This window comes from Bos javanicus, chromosome 19 (genome assembly GCF_032452875.1).
Source record: "Bos javanicus breed banteng chromosome 19, ARS-OSU_banteng_1.0, whole genome shotgun sequence".
NCBI lineage: Eukaryota > Metazoa > Chordata > Mammalia > Artiodactyla > Bovidae > Bos > Bos javanicus.
The window spans coordinates 11,983,448-12,002,011 of record NC_083886.1 but is presented as its reverse complement, the minus strand read 5'-3'; the positions used below and the strand labels follow the sequence as shown (position 1 = coordinate 12,002,011).

The following is an 18,564-nucleotide window of genomic DNA, read 5'->3' as shown; positions in this document are numbered from 1 at the left end:
ATAGCTTTAACGGCAATCTCAAACAAAAACTGAAGCAGGCTTTTAAAAAAATCCAAAGTGACAAATGGATTCAAAATTATATAGAAGAGCACAGAATTTAGACTAGCTAAACAATTTGGATAAACAACAGAAGTGGAAGACTTGTGCTAACTGATTTTAAGACTTGCTTTACTATAAAGCTACAGTATTCATGACAGTGTGGCTGTGGCAAAAGGACAGGCATAAATTAATAGAACAGAGTAGAGAACACAGAAACAGACCCACACACATAGGGTCAATTAATTTTCAACAAAAGTACAAGGCAATTTAATGTTGAAAGGAATATCCACTCAACTGAATAGTCTTATAAAAGAAAAGAACATTGACCCTTATTTCCATATGATCAACTGATTTGAAATGGATCATAGATCTAAACATAGGAACTAAAACTATAAAGCTTCTTAAAAAAAAAAAAAACCAGAAAAAATTTTGGCAGTCTTGGGGTAGATAGATATTTCTTAGGATTTAAAAAGCAGGAACCATAAGAAAAAAAATGTATAAACTGGACTTCATCAGGTTTAAAAACTTTTGCTCTCTGAAACACACTGTTAAAGAAAAAAAAAAAGTCAGCTATAGAATGAGAGAAAATACTTGCAATATATATATCTGACAAAGTTCTTAAAGTGAAGTCGCTCAGTCATGTCTGACTCTTTGCGACCCTGTGGACTGTAGCCCACCAGGCTCCTCCGTCCATGGGATTCTCCAGGCAAGAATAGTGGAGTGGGTTGCCATTGCCTTCTCCAGGGGATCCTCCCAACCCAGACAAAGTTCTTATATCCAGACTATATCTATCTTTCTATACATACGTTAGAGTAATAAATAATGAAGATGTGCTTTACAGGCATGGAGACAGACACACTGACCAAGAAACAGAAAAGATGGCTTCTCAAAAGATTCTTGTTGGCCTTTCCTGGTGGTACAGCAGATGAGAATCCGCCTGTCAATGCAGGGGACATGGGTTCAATCCTGGTCTGGGAAGATTTCCCAGAAGAGCAGCTAAGCCCATGCGCTACAACTACCAGGCCTACACTCTAGGGCCCAGAAGCCGCAACTACTGAAGCCCAGGAGCCTAGAGCCCATGCTCCACAACAAGGGAAGCCGCCACAGTGAAGAGCAGCCCCTCTCATCGCACCTAGACAAAGTCCATGCGGCAACCACGAGCCAGCACAACCAAAAACAAATGAATAAACAAACAAACAAACATTTTCAAAAAGATTCTTGTATATTTGGAACTCTACATGACAGAAATGGCAAGACAGATTAGTGGGAAAAGGAGAGACTATTCACATTGATTATCCATAAAAGAAAAGAAAATCTGGATCCCACTTTGAACCATGCACAGAATTCAATTCCAAATGGACTGAAGATTTAAAAGTCAAGAATCAAAACTTGTAGAAGAAAACATAAATTCCTTTCTGTCTTGGGGTAGGGAAGGATTTCCTGAGACACACAAAAGAGCTAACCATAAAAGAAAAAGACTGAAAAATTGGACAACTTGAAATTACACTTAAAATTCATCACAAAGTATCTTAATGAGACAACAAACCAGAGGAACATATAACTGAAAAGAACTAGTAGCTGGAGTATACACAGAATTTTAAATTATTAAGAAAAAGACAAATAACGCCACAAAACTGAAACAGGCAAAAGGCATGAAGAGGTATTTCATAACAGAGATCTACCTGACCTTACTGATAATCAAAAAATATAAACCAAGGGACTTTTCTGGTGGTCCAGTGGTTAAGAATCTGCCTGCCAATGCAGGGTTTAATGCATGGTCCAGGAAGACCCCACATGCTGCAGTGCAACTAAGCCCCCGTACCACAGCTACTGAAGCCCACTCATCAAGAGCCAGTGCTCCACAACGAGAGAAGCCTCTGCTCCCTGCAGCTAGGGAAGGCCCATGCGCAGCAAAAAGCATCAGCACAGCCAAAATAAGTAAATAAATTCAAACGCACACACAAAAACACCAAGATCGTAGTGAGGTATCATTTGCATCCATTATCATCTTAAAAAACGTTTTATTGATGTATAGTTGATTTACAATATTGTACATCCACTGACTTTTGCAGGTGCTTAAACAACTGAGCCAGAGAAGGCAATAGCACCCCACTCCAGCACTCTTGCCTGGAAAATCCCATGGACGGAGGAGCCTGGCAGGCTGCAGTCCATAGGGGTCGCTGAGGGTCGGACACGACTGAGCAACTTCACTTTCACTTTTCGCTCTCATGCCTTGGAGAAGGAAATGGCAACCCACTCCAGTGTTCTTGCCTGGAGAATCCCAGGGACAGGGGAGCCTGGTGGGCTGCCGTCTATGGGGTAGCACAGAGTCGGACACGACTGAAGTGACTTAGCAGTAGCAAACAACTGAGCTCCAAAACTTACTTAAAAAAAAAAAAAAATCATTTACTATTTCTCATGGTTCTGTGAGTTAGGTTGGGCAGTTCTGGTCTGGGCTAGCTTGGCTCTTGAGCTGGGCTGGTCTAAGCTGGATGCTCCAACTGGTCGTCCACACCCCAGCACGTTAGCCTGGGCCCTTTCTCACATGGTGGGCTCCGGGTTCAACAGAATGTTATGAGAAGACCAGCCCCTACGTGCAAGTGCTTTTCAAGTCTCTCCTTGTGGTCGTACTTCCTGATGTCCCTTTGCCCAGAGTAAACCACACAGTCAAGTACAAAGACAAGGGGTGGAATAACAGACTCTAGAAGTAAAAATCATATTGCTGAAGGGTATGCATATAATGATGAAAAGAATTTGTGACCATCCTGTAATCCAACAATTTCATAACCCACTATATCACTCTTTACATGCATTCCTTTGTATTGAAATTTGTATTTCTCATCCTGACCTCTAGATTTGTATACCTAATGGCAGTACTTGGATGAATCCTAATCACCTCAAACTGAACATGTACTTTCTTCTCCCTCCCCATTCCCCTTCTTGTAACAAACCTGGTCCTTCCCAAACCTTTCCTCTCCCAGTACTTGGCATAACCATCCACCCAGTTACTAAATCCAGAAGAACAGTCATCCCTGACTCTTCTCTCTTCCTTACCCCTCACATCCAAGACCAAGTCCTACTCCATATATATTTAGTGTCCACCCACTGTGCTCTCCACTTTTTTGCCTCCACTCTGATCCAGGCCATTTTCATCTCTCACTTGGACTACTGCAATGGACTCAATGTCTCCATTTCTACTCTTGCCCCCTTCAATTCATCCTTCACATACGAGCAAGAGTAAACTGCTTATAAATCATACTCTCTCCTCCTTGAAACTGTAGAAAGACTTGCTAATTACCCTAAAAATCAAATCCAAACTCATTTCCATGGCCTATAAACCTCTACATAATCTGGACCCTGAATATTTCCTACCTCATCTCACGTCACTATATTCTTGGTGCACCATGCTAGAGTCTTAAACAGCACATATCCACATTAACTCTCTCTCTAATCCTTGTGTCCTTCATAACATTTATTACACTGTGCTTATTCTTTCATTTTTGTATTTTTTTCTCTATAGGTTCCCAACTAAAGTATCTATTAGTTTTTGTTTCCCACTGTTTTCCTCAGAATTTGGTAAAAGGCTTAAGACATAAGGTGTTTGTTCATTGATTGGATGAATGGACAGATATGACAAGAGATACTGCAAAAGGATCTTCTCATGCAAAGAAGACACTGTTAAGCATCAAACCCTCAAATTTCAATTCTCAAATTCTGTGTTATGGTGCACACATATAATGTAAACTGTTACTAATACAAAAAAGTTGAGGTAATGCCCTACAAGAACAACTCATTTGGTTAAGAATCCTGCATATGTTGTAAAATATTAATGAAATGTGAATATATACATGTAGATATTTATTGAAACTTTATTAATAATGAGGTAACAATAATCAAGTAAGCAGCAACACAAAGATATGCTTTCCAAAGACGGTTGGAAAAACATTCTTAGCAACTGCTCAGTAGACCACACAATGACATAACAACTGTGGTTAAATATTTGGCAGTGCTTTTCTAAACGCTTAACTTTAATTAAGTAAAGTTAACCCTAATAAAGGCAGTTACTAACTTCAATATCTAGGAGGAAACTGAGATGACAAGAGGTTAAGTAACTAGCCCAAGGGTTACCCAGTTGTAGATGTAGAATTTGGACAAAGGCCATCTAAATTCATAGCCTAGGCTCTTAACACTATTTACAGAGTCCTTCCAGGAAAATCTTTATAAAGACCAAGGTTTTATTAATGATCCTCAAGAATAAGAGAAAACACCACAATGACCTACTGAAAAGATTTTTTTCATTTCTGGAATACTGACAACTCTTTAAATTATAGTTAAGAGACTAAATAAGTTTTGTGAAATCAATGGAAGCAAAAAGATTCTTAACAGGACAAAAAATTAACTCTTCTACAGTGGCTCTTTACCCAGAATGAAACAATTACACTGAAATTATAAACAGCTTGGGGAAATTCTTTTATCAGGAGCAAAGAAATTAATACAGCTTCCTCCTACTCATTAACAAGAACACTCACTCAAGTAGAGACATGTGTTACAAAGATCTTCTGTCTTTTCCACTTGCCAGAAAGAAGACACCTTGATATCCGATAGTAGAGAAGCATGAACTCAAGAGTAACTATTCTGAAGAACAGAACTAAAATTTTCCTATCTTTATGCCACTCCACTGCAAATCTTGCCAAGCATAGTTTTTGTTTTCCTAGAATTTACAAGACTAAATCAGCTAAAAAGGGGGGGGGGGCGGGAAATGTATTCACATATATAGATCCCTTTAGTACATAAGAAACCATTTTCGTGCACGCCAGGAAATATTGCCAAACCAAATAAAGATGCCTGGAGACAACCTCAGCAGAAAGAAAGAACACTTGGGACCTCATTTCCAGTTCAGGTTCTGGCACTACCTAAGCCATATGACCTCAGGCAAGCCAATTACTGCCTGTTTCTGGGCCCTAATGTTCACCTCTATTAAGTAAGAAGAATCCAACTATGTGTTCACAGAGGTTGCATCTCATTCTAAATATTGCTTTCAGTAAGTTTCAGTGAAATAACGTAAGGCTTTAGTTAACTACATGTAAGCACCCAAAAGTTCAACTTCCTCTACTCTTGTAAATTCTTAAGTGACAGTACCTGATGGCCAAAAAAGATCAAACTTAAACTCCCAAATGCAAAACTAAACTCATTTTCAAGTCACCTACTTATTAACTAAGGTGACTAATACAGTAGATTACAGTTTCAACTACTCCTGGCTAGCTTTTATTGAGTTCAAAAGGAGGGCAAAGATCATCTCAGTAAAGTATGTGATAAAATTTTCAGAGAAGAAACATACTTCATAATACAAAACATAAAATTTTGAAATGATCAAAGTTAACAGTATTCCCCACTGATATATTTCCTGCTTTCAGAGTAAAATAACAGTATCACTACATTGTCATTTATATAGTGATTTCACATTTACTATCTCACTCAATCATTGTGACAGTCCTATGAAGTAAGTAGCATTTTAATCAACACAATTCAGGTCAGTTTAGAAAGTTAGGTAACTTGCCAACCTACACTCAAGAAGTGTTGGAGCCCCGACTCCACTGTAGGCCTTCTGATTTAAAGTTTAATGATCTTTGTAATCCTAAAAAGTGGTAATTCAAGCCAAACTCAAGAAGAAGTTGGAAAGTGAGAAAATCTGGATAATCAATCCCTGAATAACTGGACTGAACACAAAGAATAGAAGACCAGGTTTAGCAGTTTCAAGTCAAAAAGCAAATTTACCAGCTGTTAAAAATGGTAACATCTAATTTATATAATTCCACATCTCAAAAATCTTGTTGCCTGATTTCAGACAACTGTGAAAAAATTTTCTAACTCAAAAAGAAGAAAAATATGTAAATAAAAACAAACTGATTAAACTAGCTACAAGGTATTAAATTGCTAAAAGGCACATTAAGTCATTATTTCAGAAATTTGGTTATTCTGGAATGTGAATCACAGGAATTAAATTATGCTATCAGGTAGGATATATTCCTCAGAGGAAAAAAAAAGCTCCACCGTTTTAAAATAATATGGGCAAAGAAGTATGATATAAAAATCTCTACTGTACAGTCATATCACACCTATATAAATTTGCCTCATATGTCTGGGACCCACCACCTCTTCCAAAGGTCAGTAAAAACATAATCCATAATGCACAGAATGTTGCCTAGTAAATAACAGTTTCTTACTATTATCATTTATGCTAAGAATACACAACTAAAATCAGGGCTGCTTACAACAGGGAGTAAGCAGTCAGAACATTAAATTCTCTACAACATTAGAAATACTTGTACAAACTCCTTCAAAGGATCAGTGCAATCTGTCTACACAATTTTTGACAAGCTCTAAAGGAGAGGTGAAAGACATTAAAGTTAGGAAAAGGAGCTATGTTGTCAAGACAGGTATCAGTGCCACAGCCTACATATTATGAGCTTTTTTGGTATGAATTTTCAGGAAAACAAAACATAACAGTGCAAAACTTACTGGAGGTCACAAATAACTCTCAAGCAGTGTGACATAGGGTCACAGATGGCTTCCTGGAAGTTTACTAGAGATGTAGCTAACCTTCATGTTTTATTGCAAATATCCCCACTGTAAAGAAATACAGGCGGTCAGGGATTTGGAAAAGGCAGAGAACGCTATTCCTCATGGAAGTGGGAAATAACGTGAAGATCCTCTGCCAGAGATCTACGGAGGGAGGCCCCATTCCCTTGGCCACCAACACTTTACAAGGCATTCACACGTCTGAATTTTGTTTAGAAATGGATAGATCATAGAAGCAGGAGCTAGTGGTTGGGAGAACGAGAGCCCCACTGACAAATCCTGAGAAACAGCTTGGTCATCAGCAAGGGAGATCTTCTTCATTTACTCTAAGGTTCTAGACTCCCAGAGACGAAGATGGGCTGGGTATTCTACGGAAGCTCAGGACAGCTTCCAAGCCCACCACGACGAGGGGAATGGTCGGGAGTTCAGTGCCTGGGTTCAGCTTACCAGTGGCCAACCACCGGGAGGTGTCCCAAATAATTTAGATATTGTCAGACTGAGACAGAGTCAGCACCGCTCTACAACACGGCTGGCAGTCGAATCACGGTGCCCTAAATCTGCACCGTCTGGGCGCAGAAAAAGTCAAGCTCTGAGGATCGTCTCAGGCGTCCGTCCCCAGTTCCCCGCGCTCGCTTACCTACCCTCTCTGACTCCGGCTTCTCGGATCTCGGGATCCTGGAAGCGACTCCCGACCGACTCTCACACCCGCTGCTGGGCTCCGGCCAACCGGAACTCGCTCGAGTCACTTCCGGTCCGTTTTCCCCCGCGGGAGACTGCCTCCAAAAGAAAAACGTTCCCCTCTCCTTTGGGCCACCTCAGCGGGTCGTCGCGGGATTTCAGTTCGGGTCTGGGTTAGGGACCTGTGGGCGGAGCCAGAGGAAGAATGACTGTTCTCGTTGCCGTTCTTGATCCGGAACTTGTTGTCGAGATACCCCGGAAGAGGTAACTCGCGTGAGAGCGGCGTGTTCGGTACCCAGAACTGAAGAACGCGAAGGCGCCAGTGAGGCGGCGGAGAGGTGCGCTAGGTAGGTGGGTCTCTCCCAGGGAGAGGGATGTTCTTCTTGACTCTCCAGTTGGAATGTTTATTACTATTTCATTCTATAAAAAATCACCCGCCCACTCTCATCTCCTTTCTAAACTGTCTTCCACCCAAGAGCCCCTGGAGCCACTCTTCCGGTTTGGCCAGTCGTCTTTTGAAAGAAAGGACCTAGCTGCTGGGGAGGGGAAGGACCCAAAATTTTAGTTCCCAGTCAAGGGCTCCGGTTGGGCAGCATCGATGCCCTCGCTCCGCGTGTGAGAAAATACCGAGCAGGCCTCACACTCTGCTGAGTATTGAACACCCACAGCGTAGCAAGTTGTCCAGTGCTACGAGGAAAGAAAAGACTTCTAAGAATATGATGGAAAAGTTGCCCCGCTGTGTCACACGAACATAAAGAAGTCTATAATCCTTGAACATGTTACCCCAGGCACTGTACTAAATGTCGCGAATGTTATGTGTAATTGCTCCAGGACGTTTTTGTGTTTTAAGTGGAGAGAAGTATTTCAGGGAGAGATTGCTGCTTGAAAACACCTGGTAATTTAGTGTGACTGAATAGTAGACTATGTAGCAGATTAGGTTAGAAGGGTAAAGTAGGTTGAAACCAAATTGTGTATTCTTTGAATTTCTGCTGAGGGATTTATATTTTACTGTCACTCCACCGAACTTGAGTCCACTTGTGCAACACGTAACGAAAACCAGTCTGTTGACACTGGGTTGTGGTGAAGAAAAGCACAGCGTTTATTGCAGGGCTCTAAGCAAGGGACTGGGAGACAAGCCTCAAATCCACTCCAATTGGGTGTTTAGTTAGGGTTTTGTTTTTTGTTTTTTGTTTTTCTTTTAAAAAGATGACACTTGAGGCACTGGTTGCCTTATATGTTAAAAAATGGAATTTAAAAGCCCCTCGTGGTGGACAGTGGATCAAGGATTAGCTGTTTGGGTTTATAAAGCAGAGTCTTTGCTATCTCCGCCCTGCCCGTCTTCATTATCTGTTTCGCCATGAGTATCTGGAATCTTTACTCAGATTGATCCTTGTGCTTTTTGCCCCAGCTCGGCTCCTGTGCACACGCCCACAGGCATCACTCATGTCTCGTTTTTTTTTTTTAAGGGGAAGAACAAAGAGGCTGGAACTAATCATTTTATAACATTTCTGTGACTTTTTTTTAATTGGAGGATAATTGCTTTACAATGTTTTGTTGATTTCTATTGAACTCTGTGATTTTTTTCATAATTATAGTTTCAGGAATCAGGATGTCTCTGGTTTATCATTCTTCTCTGGCCAGGTGGTCCATGGTATGAGGGTCTGTTAACTCGTCTTGCCCCGGAGAAACAACCTGAGTTGTATGTGATACCTGCAATTTTACTATATTGACAGTGTATTGACAACAGCAGTTTTAGTCATCAGCTCTGGGTGATTAGTGTCAGTTACGCAGGATTGAGGTCACAGTGGACAAGAGAGAAAATAAAGTTTTGGATAGAGAGATTAATCATAAACTTGATAAGGGGACTCAGTTTTAGGAGGACTCGGTTTCCTTAATCCTTAGATGCTTATCCAGTGATTTTTGAGCAGAGGAATTACAGAGAAATTACAAATCAGATTTGTGCTTTATAAGTACAATTAATTATAATGGCAGATGTACTAGGACGAAATGAATATGGAAAGATTACAGGAAATTTGAGAGGGAAGGAAAAATATTGAGTTCAATATAGGACATAGTCTAGACCACTTCATAGACATCTATGTGGTAAAGTCTAGCAGAAACTGGAAGTTCAAGTGTGGAGCCCAAGAGAGGCTGTAGGAATTCTCAGCATCTATTGTTTCAGGAATAAGTGAGATTGTTCATTTTACAAACTATTTATTTATTGTGTATCTCCTCCTACTAGAATGTTAGCTCCATGAAGAGCAGGATTTTGTTTCGTTCAGAGCTCTGTCTCCAGGGTCCAAAACTGTGCACAATAGGCTCTCAGAAAATATTGATTGACTGAATGGAAAGAGGATATATAAACCAGCCCTATCCAATAGAACTTTCTGCAGTCATGGAAATGTTCAATATCTCACTAACTCAGAGTGGAGCTTAGCCACTTAAAAAAATGGTTTAGCTGTATGTGGGATCTTCGTTCCCTGACCAGGGATCAAACCCGTGTCCCCTACATTGAAAGGTGGACTCTCTTTAAGTAGAAAAGAATAGCTTTATTGCTTTGCCAGGGAGGGGGGGCCACAGCAGGCCCTCAAAACCATGTGTCCCCACTTGGGGAAGATAGAGAAGTTTCATAGTAATTGTTCAAAGAGGGCATGACCAGCTCATGGACATTCTTCTGATGGGTGGGTGGTAAGGTTAAGTGCGAGTCTGCATCATCAGCCTTCAGGTCCAGCTGGTCTGGGGTCTACATGCTTGTGGTCCATGGACCATCAGGGAATCTCCCTCGCTACTTCTAAGTTGTTGAGCTACTGAGCATTTGAAATGTGGCCATACGTAACTTAAAAACTGAATTTTTATTTAGTTTTAATTAAGTTTAAATACTTGCATTTGGCTAATAGTTGCTATATAGGACAACATAGGTAGAGACTGAAAAGAGGGCGAAATGTGTAAGCTTGGCTAATACATACCTCAGCGGCAAACAGAAAGAGACTATAGATAATGGGGGAAAGGTGTCAGAAAGGTAGGATGATAATAGGGTGAACGTTGTGTTAAAGAATTCAAGGGAAGAGGGTTTAAAGAAAAGTTATCAGTGAGTGGTGCAGAAAACTCAAGATGAGGCCTAAAAAGCGGCAGCTAGATAGTGTCTTGATTCTTTAGCAGTTTCAGTCGAATGGGAAAGGCGGGCAGGTAACTGAAGAAGTTTCAAGATGAAGGGAAGAGGAAAAGTGAGGCAGTGGTTTAAGGGTCCAAGAGGATGGATTTTTAGGTTGGAAAAGGCCAAGGGGCAGTAGCCAGTGGAACAGGGTTAGCGGGTGGAGCGTGGTTCAGGAGGCAGTAGAATCACAAGCACTGGTGAGAGGGGTATAATCTGGCCACTGGAAGGCACCAAGAGGAGGGTCTTAGAGAAAGTGTTCCTTTTGCGATGCCATCATTGCCTGGGACAACAGAGATGAGGCTGAAAATAGTTATGTTTACCTCCGTTTCAAGCACTGGGTTTATTGATGAATGTTTATAATAGATACGCAGAAAGGGGGACAGCCTGAAACACCTTTTACAAGGGTTAGATGATCTGATCAGGCTGATAGATTAAAAGAACAGAGATGTTACCATTAAGCTCAGCATTTTGGAATTAGGGACTTCATAAGATTAGGGACAGAAGCAATAAACAAATTGGTTCTTTCTACTTTTTCTGCTTTCTGTTTATGGTGACTCATTGATAGATCTGTTTTTAAACAAAGGTGAGAGAATGAGAAACTTTCCATCATGACCTTTTGGATGAGTATATTTTATACTGCTCTTAATAGTTTTGTGTCTGTGGATAAGCACCTTTTCTGATCTTTATTTTTCTCATCTTTAAAAAGAGGCTGGTATTATTGTCTTATTTTAGCAACAATAATGGAAGTAAAGGGTTTTTAGCTTGCTGTTCAACACACAGTAGCTCCTCTGTATGTACTGCCTTTCTCCAGATAGTACCTGAGTCTGGTATGTGGAATATTTGGTTATTTTGCAACCTAGTAATTGGTGCAGAAAATCCTTCTAATTCTTTGACATAGAAGTTTGTATATATGCATTTTTATATAATTATTTGTTCTATTTGTAGTCTGGCGGTTAGATTATCATAAAAAGTTCTGCTGATCTGTAAGCATCATATCGTAACTAAATGATAGATGCATTATGAGATATGTGGGTTCTGATAAGAATTATTTTTTAATTCTTGTGTGTGTGTGTGTGTCTGCCAAGGCATCTAGAGCCATAAAGTGCTGTCAGTAGAGCCTGTCACCATTTTGGGCACAGTCGTGAAAGAGGACTGAAACTAGGTGCTGAAGGCCTGGCCACTTACGACCCTCTTTGTCACTCCTTTTATCCCTGAATACCTGTTTCCTCAGGGTTCCTTTCTTCTCTCGTATACTTGACCCAGTGACCTTATCCGCTTATCAGCCTTCAGTCAATATGTTAAGTTCTTTTAAACATGCGTTTCTAGCCTGCGCTTATCTTCTGACCTCTAAAATGACATGTTTTTCTTTTTCCTGGACATCTCAACCAGGATGTCTTTTGGTCAAATCTGATGTAATATATCTGAAACCTTTCAGTGTCCTTTACTTTCAAACCTGCTCTTTTCATCAATAAAGAGTATACCCCCAGTCTCCATTTGTTCAAATCTAGGTGGTGTTCTAAACTTCTCCCTTTCTTTTATCACCAGACTTCCAGTGAATCACCAGTTTATACAGGTGTGCTTCAGCCACTTTCCTTTCCCACGTCCCCACTCCTGTCTGACTGTCATCTCATCCAGACTACTGGGAAAGGCAACGTAGAGTAGTGTTAAGAACACAGGCTCTGGAGTCAGGCTACCCCTTACTGGCTTTTTGAACTCGGGTGAGTGACATATTCTCTGTGAGCCAATTTTCACATCTGAAAAATGGGGATAATAATTACATATTTACTTAAAGGACTTCAGTGTTGGGAACACTGAAGGAGACAGTTCATGTAGAGTGTCAATACCTAATAGATAGCAAATATTTAGTGACTGCTAAATAATTTACTGTTATTACATTATAGCAATCTCCTAATCAGTCCCCTGTATCTATTCTTGCCAGCTTCTAATTCCGTCTTTATACTGAAGTCCCAGGTGACCTTTTAGAAAACAAAAATCATTTCCCTGCAGCAGTGTCTCATCATCCCTAGAATTCCAAGCTGCTAAGCGTGGCTTACGAGGCCTTCTGCAACCTGTAGCCCGCCCTTCTTTCTCGTGTGTTTCTCTGCCGCTCTCCCTTTCCGTCTTCGGGCTGTCTGGACCACTTTCAGGGCACTTGCACACCGTATTTCTCTCCTCTGGCTCTTCTGCTTGGTGTTCTTTCTGCCTGAAATGATCTTTCCTCGTTCTGTCTTCTTGTTGCTTTGTTGCATTTTAAATATTTCCTCAAGGTGGCCTTCCCTGACCTCCTAAACTGAGCTAAAGCACTTTATACACTCCCCTAACATCTTTCCATAACATTTCCCGACATGCAGTTGTTTTCTCCTCCACTTACCTAGGCACTGTCGGTGGCCAGTGTTGTTCATCACTATACTCCCAGTCAAGGCATGTGTCTGGCACAAAGGAAGCCAGCAGACATTCGTGTTTTTTTGTTTTTTGTTTTTTAACTTCTCTTTGCCTTCATTTCCTCATTTTCAAATAGAGAAAGAATGCTAACCTCTTACGGTTATGTGGATCAGATAACACAGTACCTTCAAAATACCACTGAAGCTTTGAGTTCTGACAACATGAAGTCTTACTAAAGTAAAATGTGGAGAAGGCAATGGCACCCCACTCCAGTACTCTTGCCTGGAAAATCCCATGGACGGAGGAGCCTGGTAGGCTGCAGTCCGTGGGGTCACTAGAGTCAGACACGACTGAGCTACTTCACTTTCACGCATTGGAGAAGGAAATGGCAACCCACTCCAGTGTTCTTGCCTGGAGAATCCCAGGGACGGGGAAGCCTGGTGGGCTGCCATCTATGGCGTCGCACAGAGTCGGACACGACTGAAGCGACTTAGCAGCAGCAGCAGCAAAGTAAAATGAAAGAGGGACTTCCCTGGCAATCAGTGGTTAAGACATCACGCTTCAGCTGCAGGGGGCACAGCTTCTATCCTTGATTGGGTAACTAAGGTTCCTGCATGCCACATGGTGTGGCCAAAATTTTTTTTAAAACATAAGAAAGAAATTCAAAATTAGGATTGGGTCATCTCTAAACCACTACCAGGATGTAAGCTCTGTGCATGAAGGGACTGTTTCTCCTTTATTCCCCTAGATTCTAGAGCAAGACCAGTTAGTATCTGTGGGATGAAGGAGGCATAAAAATAGAAGAATTAAGAAAGCAGATGTGCTTAATGACACCTTTTTGACTGTACTGTACATACCTATTCCTATAGCTACACTCTGGACTTTGTATCACTTAATGTTCTGTTTCCAAACTCAAAACCCCAGACATCTCTCTCTAGCCTCAGCCAACTGCCTTTCCAGCTCACTTCCATCATACCTGTTCTTAATAGCATGTGGATATCCTGTCACCTTTCTCATGATCTGTCATTTCATTCTTGCTCTCACCCCAACTTCCCTTATGCCCTGTGTCTCAGTGCTCTTAGTAGAATTCAAACTTGGATAAATCCAGCCATCTGTTATAGAAGGGGAAGATGAAGGAAGAATATCGGTGCGGCAGATTTAGTTATATGTTTGGAGGCAGTGATTAGGTGGTTTTAGTCTTTCGGCTTCTACTTTCTCTGTGAAGTATGAGGTTATCCCTTCTGTGTTTTTACCTAAACTCAGGCTGTTAAGTACTGCTGGAGAAAATCAGCTGGTAGGTACGGTACATTATTCATCATCATTGAATACATCAGTGCTTTATTGTTGACTCAGACACCATGAACAGCTTTGCTGGGGTAATAGGAATTTCTTAAGTAATAAAGGATGAAGGATCATTGTTTTTTATGATGGTTGTACTACTGGTAAATTCAGTGTGTATCAAAACTATGAGAAAAAGGAGTGAAGTGTGATACATGGTACAACATGGATGAACCCTGAAAATATGCTGGATGGTAGAACCCTGAAACAAAGGCCACCTTTTGTATGGTTTGACGTTTACGAGTGTCCAGAATAAGTAAATCCATAAAGACAAAGATTAGTGGTTACCAGAGACTAGGGGAAGCAGAAATGGGAAGTGATTGCTCGCGGTTACAGGGGTCTCTTTGGGGGGCAGTGAAAGTGTTCCGAAATTAGATAGTGGCAGTGGTTGCACAATACTGCAGATATGTTAAAAGCACTGAATGGTACACTTTAAAAAGGTGAATTTTATAGTGTGTGAATTACGTCTCAAAAATGAGTATTTCCCTGGTGGTCCAGTGGTTAAGAATCGACCTTGCAGTGCAAGGGACGTGGGTTTGATCCCTGGTCAAGGAACTAAGACCCCCACATGCTGTGGGGCAACTAAGCCCATGTGTAGCAACCCAAGATCCCACATGATGCAACTAAAACCCAAAACAGCCAAATAAATAAAGTTTAACATTCCTGTACAGTCGTCACTTTAAAATATTTGATAACATTGCACACTTTGCCTATAGTATAATTTCAATTTTAACATCCTAACTTTAACTTAAATGACGATTTTTTAAAACATTTATGATAAAGTATGAATTTTCAGGACTGCTATCTGTGCCATGCAGATTACACACTGTAGAATTCCAAGGCCACCACTTGTAAGTTCTACAAACGTGATGTACTTCATAAATGCTTAGATACCATGTATTCCACTGGAAGAAACTGATGACTGTTTATACCTGTACACTGAAGTATATTCAATCCAACAGCCTCAAATGTAGACTTATGTAAATACTTTATTGACGATTCAGACACCATGAACAGCTTTGCTGGGGTAATAGGAATTTCTAAAGTAATAAAGGATGAAGGATCATCTTCCTTTGTTTTTATGATGGTTGTCTACTGGCAAATTCAGTGTGTATTAAAACTATGGAAAAAGTACTTTGCTTTCACATGCAAGCTGACACTGGGGTTTTCACCTACAGTAATGTCCAGGGGGCACCAGTATTCTTGTGTGAGGCTTTCAGCTTTCCGTGCCAGGGTCGGTAGACGTCAGCAGCCCACCTCACTCCAGGCCCGTTGCTATGACAACCGGGAACTTCCCTGAGGGGTTGGTACATCGAGAACTACTGCATTATTGAAGACACAAGTAAATAAGCACTATATTTCAGAAAAGAGTGAGTTACTCTTGGTTCTTTTAGATACTTTAGGCATTTTGGTAAAACAGAACATTTCCTTTCTCCACAAGATTTAGCAAAGACTGAGGAGCAGAGCTGTTATATCTGAGAGAGATGTACTCCTCACATTGAGATTCAAAATGATCTAAACTGCTTTGCCTGTATTCTTGAATTTTTTCTAGTACTCAGGGGAGAAGAAACAGTACCTGCCCAAGATCCAAAACATATATTGCCTTTTTTCTGGATGAATTAAAGTACTGCTGCTTATATACTGTCAGGGTGTTGTATCTGATAAACTATAACTTTCCCTCCCTTGATAATGACTGCTTTCTTTTCCTTTCAGATGATCTCCAGATCCCTGGTTATGGAGTATTTGACTAATCCTGGTGCACTTAGCTTGGCTGCCGGAGTTGCCTGTGGCGTGTGCCTGGGCTGGGGCCTCCGAATGCGCTTTGGGATGCTCCCCAAGAGCTCAGTGAGGGAGACAAATCCTGACACTGAAACGGAAGCAAGTATCCTCGGAGAGAGTGGGGAGTACAAAATGATTCTTGTGGTTCGAAATGACTTAAAGATGGGGAAGGGGAAGGTGGCTGCCCAGTGCTCTCATGCTGCTGTTTCTGCCTACAAGCAAATTCAAAGGAGAAACCCTGAGTTACTCAAAGAGTGGGAATACTGTGGCCAGCCCAAAGTGGTGGTCAAAGCTCCTGATGAAGAAACTCTGGTTGAATTATTGACCCATGCAAAAGTGCTGGGACTGACTGTAAGTTTAATTCAAGATGCAGGACGTACTCAGATTGCACCAGGCTCTCAAACTGTTTTAGGAATTGGACCAGGACCAGCAGACCTAATTGACAAGGTCACCGGTCACCTAAAACTTTACTAGGTGGAATTTTGTATGATGATGGTGGTTCCACCACACGTGTTTGAAACTGTCAAATTCTAACAATAAAAGCTGAATTTCTTCCCCCAGCTAAGTATTCTTGAGATGAAATTCCATTCACGTGTTCTTCTGTCATATACTTGGCCTGGTTAGAGAGTTATCTTGGGCTAAAAAAAAAAAAAAGTTTGGTTAATAAGTCCTGGTGATTCAAGTGATGAGTGCTGAAACAAGAAATGTTTAAGATGAGAGGCACATATCATAATAAAATTGGATTAGAGGTGGGAAACAGCATTTCCTATGAGTGATTAGGCCCCATTGTGTTACTAGCTCTTCTGGAGAAGGCGATGGCACCCCACTCCAGTACTCTTGCTGGAGAATCCCACGGACGGAGGAGCCTGGTGGGCTGCAGTCGACGGGGTCGCTAAGAGTCGGACACGACTGAGTGGCTTCACTTTCACTTTCATGCAGTGGAGAAGGAAATGGCAACCCACTCCAGTGTTCTTGCCTGGAGAATCCCAGGGACGGGGAGCCTGGTGGGCTGCCATCAATGGGGTCGCACAGAGTCGGACACGACTGAAGCGACTTCGCAGCAGCAGCAGCTCTTCTTCCAAGACTATGTTGCTGTCCTCCTTGGAGGATCAGGGGTTCTAGGGTATTCCCAATTTAGATGTAAACTGCAGTTTGTTTTTCCGTACCTGTTTTTGAATATTTTATCGATAATGGTATAGCCATCCACAATGAATTTAAAATCTAACCTTGTGGATTTTTCTCAAAGTTGAGGTTTTGACAGCACTGACCTAACCCACCTGTGCCGTGTTTCACGTTTCTTCCCTCACCCACGCTGGCTAAAATTTCTCAGCAGTGGTTCTACATCTCTTCAGTTCACTCCTGTCCTGCAGGTACTGAAACTTGTGAAATGACTTGCATGGACCTTGAAGGTGGTTATGGGCCCACATAGAAATTTATGGTAATTGTGAAGTGACTATTACTTATCATCGTAACATCCCAGTATTTTCTTTACCTAGAACTTAAGGAACTGGACAATTCAGCTATTTAAGGGCACCTTATCTCCCTTTTCATCTTTATACATTCAGCATGACATGATCCAAATAATTACCAGCTGCCCAGAATATGATGGTTCCCAGCTCCCAAGAGTCACATAGCTTCCTGATCTCCTTTTTTGCAAAAAGCTGTTTGTCTTGAAAGCTCTCTTTGGGGGGATTCTGCCAGTATTTCTAAATTAAGTATATTCCTAAGAACTTTGATGTCAGGGAGAATTTTGGTAACAGGCGCATATTGATTGCAACTCACCATGGTTAACTTCAACGATTAGCATTAGTTAGTTGTTAACTTCAACATAAGCAGCAATGTAGCACAACTGCAAGGTCTAGGTCAGTGGCATCTGGGCAGAACACTAAAGACTACCGCAGCCAGGCTTAGAGGTCAGTCGTCTTTTACACTGCTGTCTGACAGCACAGAAGAAATTGCAACTGTGAATGATGCCACAGTAGCAACTGTTTCTAAACAGAATGTTTATACTGGTTTCCAAAGTGATGCAACAGCATGTAACTGAGTTGGAGAGAACTCAGTCCTAAATGTATGATTCCACTTCAGATAATTTCTGAGGTTTGCCTCAGAGATTGACGATTCCAGGTTCAGAGACAGCGCATCCCCAACAGGACCATCTGCCCTTGGTGACAACGTAATTGAGGTTAATCGTGGCATATCTACTAGGATACAAACGCTGGTAGTTATGGAAACATGTTTTCTAGCTCGCCTGTACTTTGCTATTTTGTAAGGTTCATAATTTTATTTCATTCACAAAGCAGAGAACCCTGGGTTCTCTAAAGACACCTGCAAAGGGTCAAAACAATTTCCCTGATACTCATTCTTTTCCATTGTTTTTGACATTTGCAGTGATGATAAAAAAGCAACCGTGAGTAATATTGCTGGCACCTTTCATAAATCAAGACGGGCACCTATCTCTATAAGGAGTCAGTATAGTTTTCACTGCCCTACATTTAATTTAAAAAGTTTAATGTCCTTGATGAAGCAGTAAAAAAATTATTAAATTTGACTCTTGACTTGTTTGTCTTAATATTCTATGTAACATCAAACACTTCTGGTGCACACTGAAGTATAAC

At 41.2% G+C, this 18,564-nt stretch overlaps 3 protein-coding genes across 7 annotated transcripts in view; 1 reads left to right on the top strand and 2 right to left on the bottom strand.

Annotated features, from left to right (window-relative positions):
• The window catches only part of VMP1 (vacuole membrane protein 1), a 129,898-nt gene extending 122,488 nt beyond the window's left edge, over nucleotides 1–7,410 (bottom strand). Inside the window, exon 1 of one of the 4 annotated variants that reach the window (XM_061390200.1) lies at nucleotides 7,256–7,410. The gene's annotated coding sequence lies outside the window, so the exon portion shown is untranslated. The remainder of the gene's footprint in view (nucleotides 1–7,255) is intronic. The other 3 variants (XM_061390201.1, XM_061390199.1, XM_061390202.1) reach the window with 3 other exon arrangements.
• Nucleotides 7,411–7,499: 89 nt separating this feature from the next.
• PTRH2 (peptidyl-tRNA hydrolase 2) lies at nucleotides 7,500–16,509 on the top strand. 2 transcript variants are annotated; one of them, XM_061390206.1, is made up of 3 exons: nucleotides 7,554–7,643; nucleotides 11,996–12,168; nucleotides 15,884–16,509. In XM_061390206.1, the coding sequence occupies exon 3, from the start codon at nucleotides 15,884–15,886 to the stop codon at nucleotides 16,421–16,423; it is 540 nt and encodes a 179-aa protein (XP_061246190.1). In that variant the 5' UTR covers nucleotides 7,554–7,643; nucleotides 11,996–12,168; the 3' UTR covers nucleotides 16,424–16,509. The 2 variants fall into 2 exon arrangements, with proteins under 2 accessions (XP_061246189.1, XP_061246190.1); XM_061390205.1 differs by lacking the exon at nucleotides 11,996–12,168 and having other exon boundaries at nucleotides 7,500–7,643.
• Nucleotides 15,142–18,564, bottom strand: part of CLTC (clathrin heavy chain) — a 71,298-nt gene continuing 67,875 nt past the window's right edge. Inside the window, exon 33 of the mRNA XM_061390188.1 lies at nucleotides 15,142–16,587. Coding sequence (XP_061246172.1) covers nucleotides 16,553–16,587 — 35 coding nt within the window. The 3' untranslated portion in view covers nucleotides 15,142–16,552. The remainder of the gene's footprint in view (nucleotides 16,588–18,564) is intronic.

What these genes read in the sequence shown, in the direction of transcription:
- PTRH2 (XM_061390205.1), top strand. Translation starts at nt 15,884, where the DNA reads ATGATCTCCAGATCCCTGGTTATGGAGTATTTGACTAATCCTGGTGCA.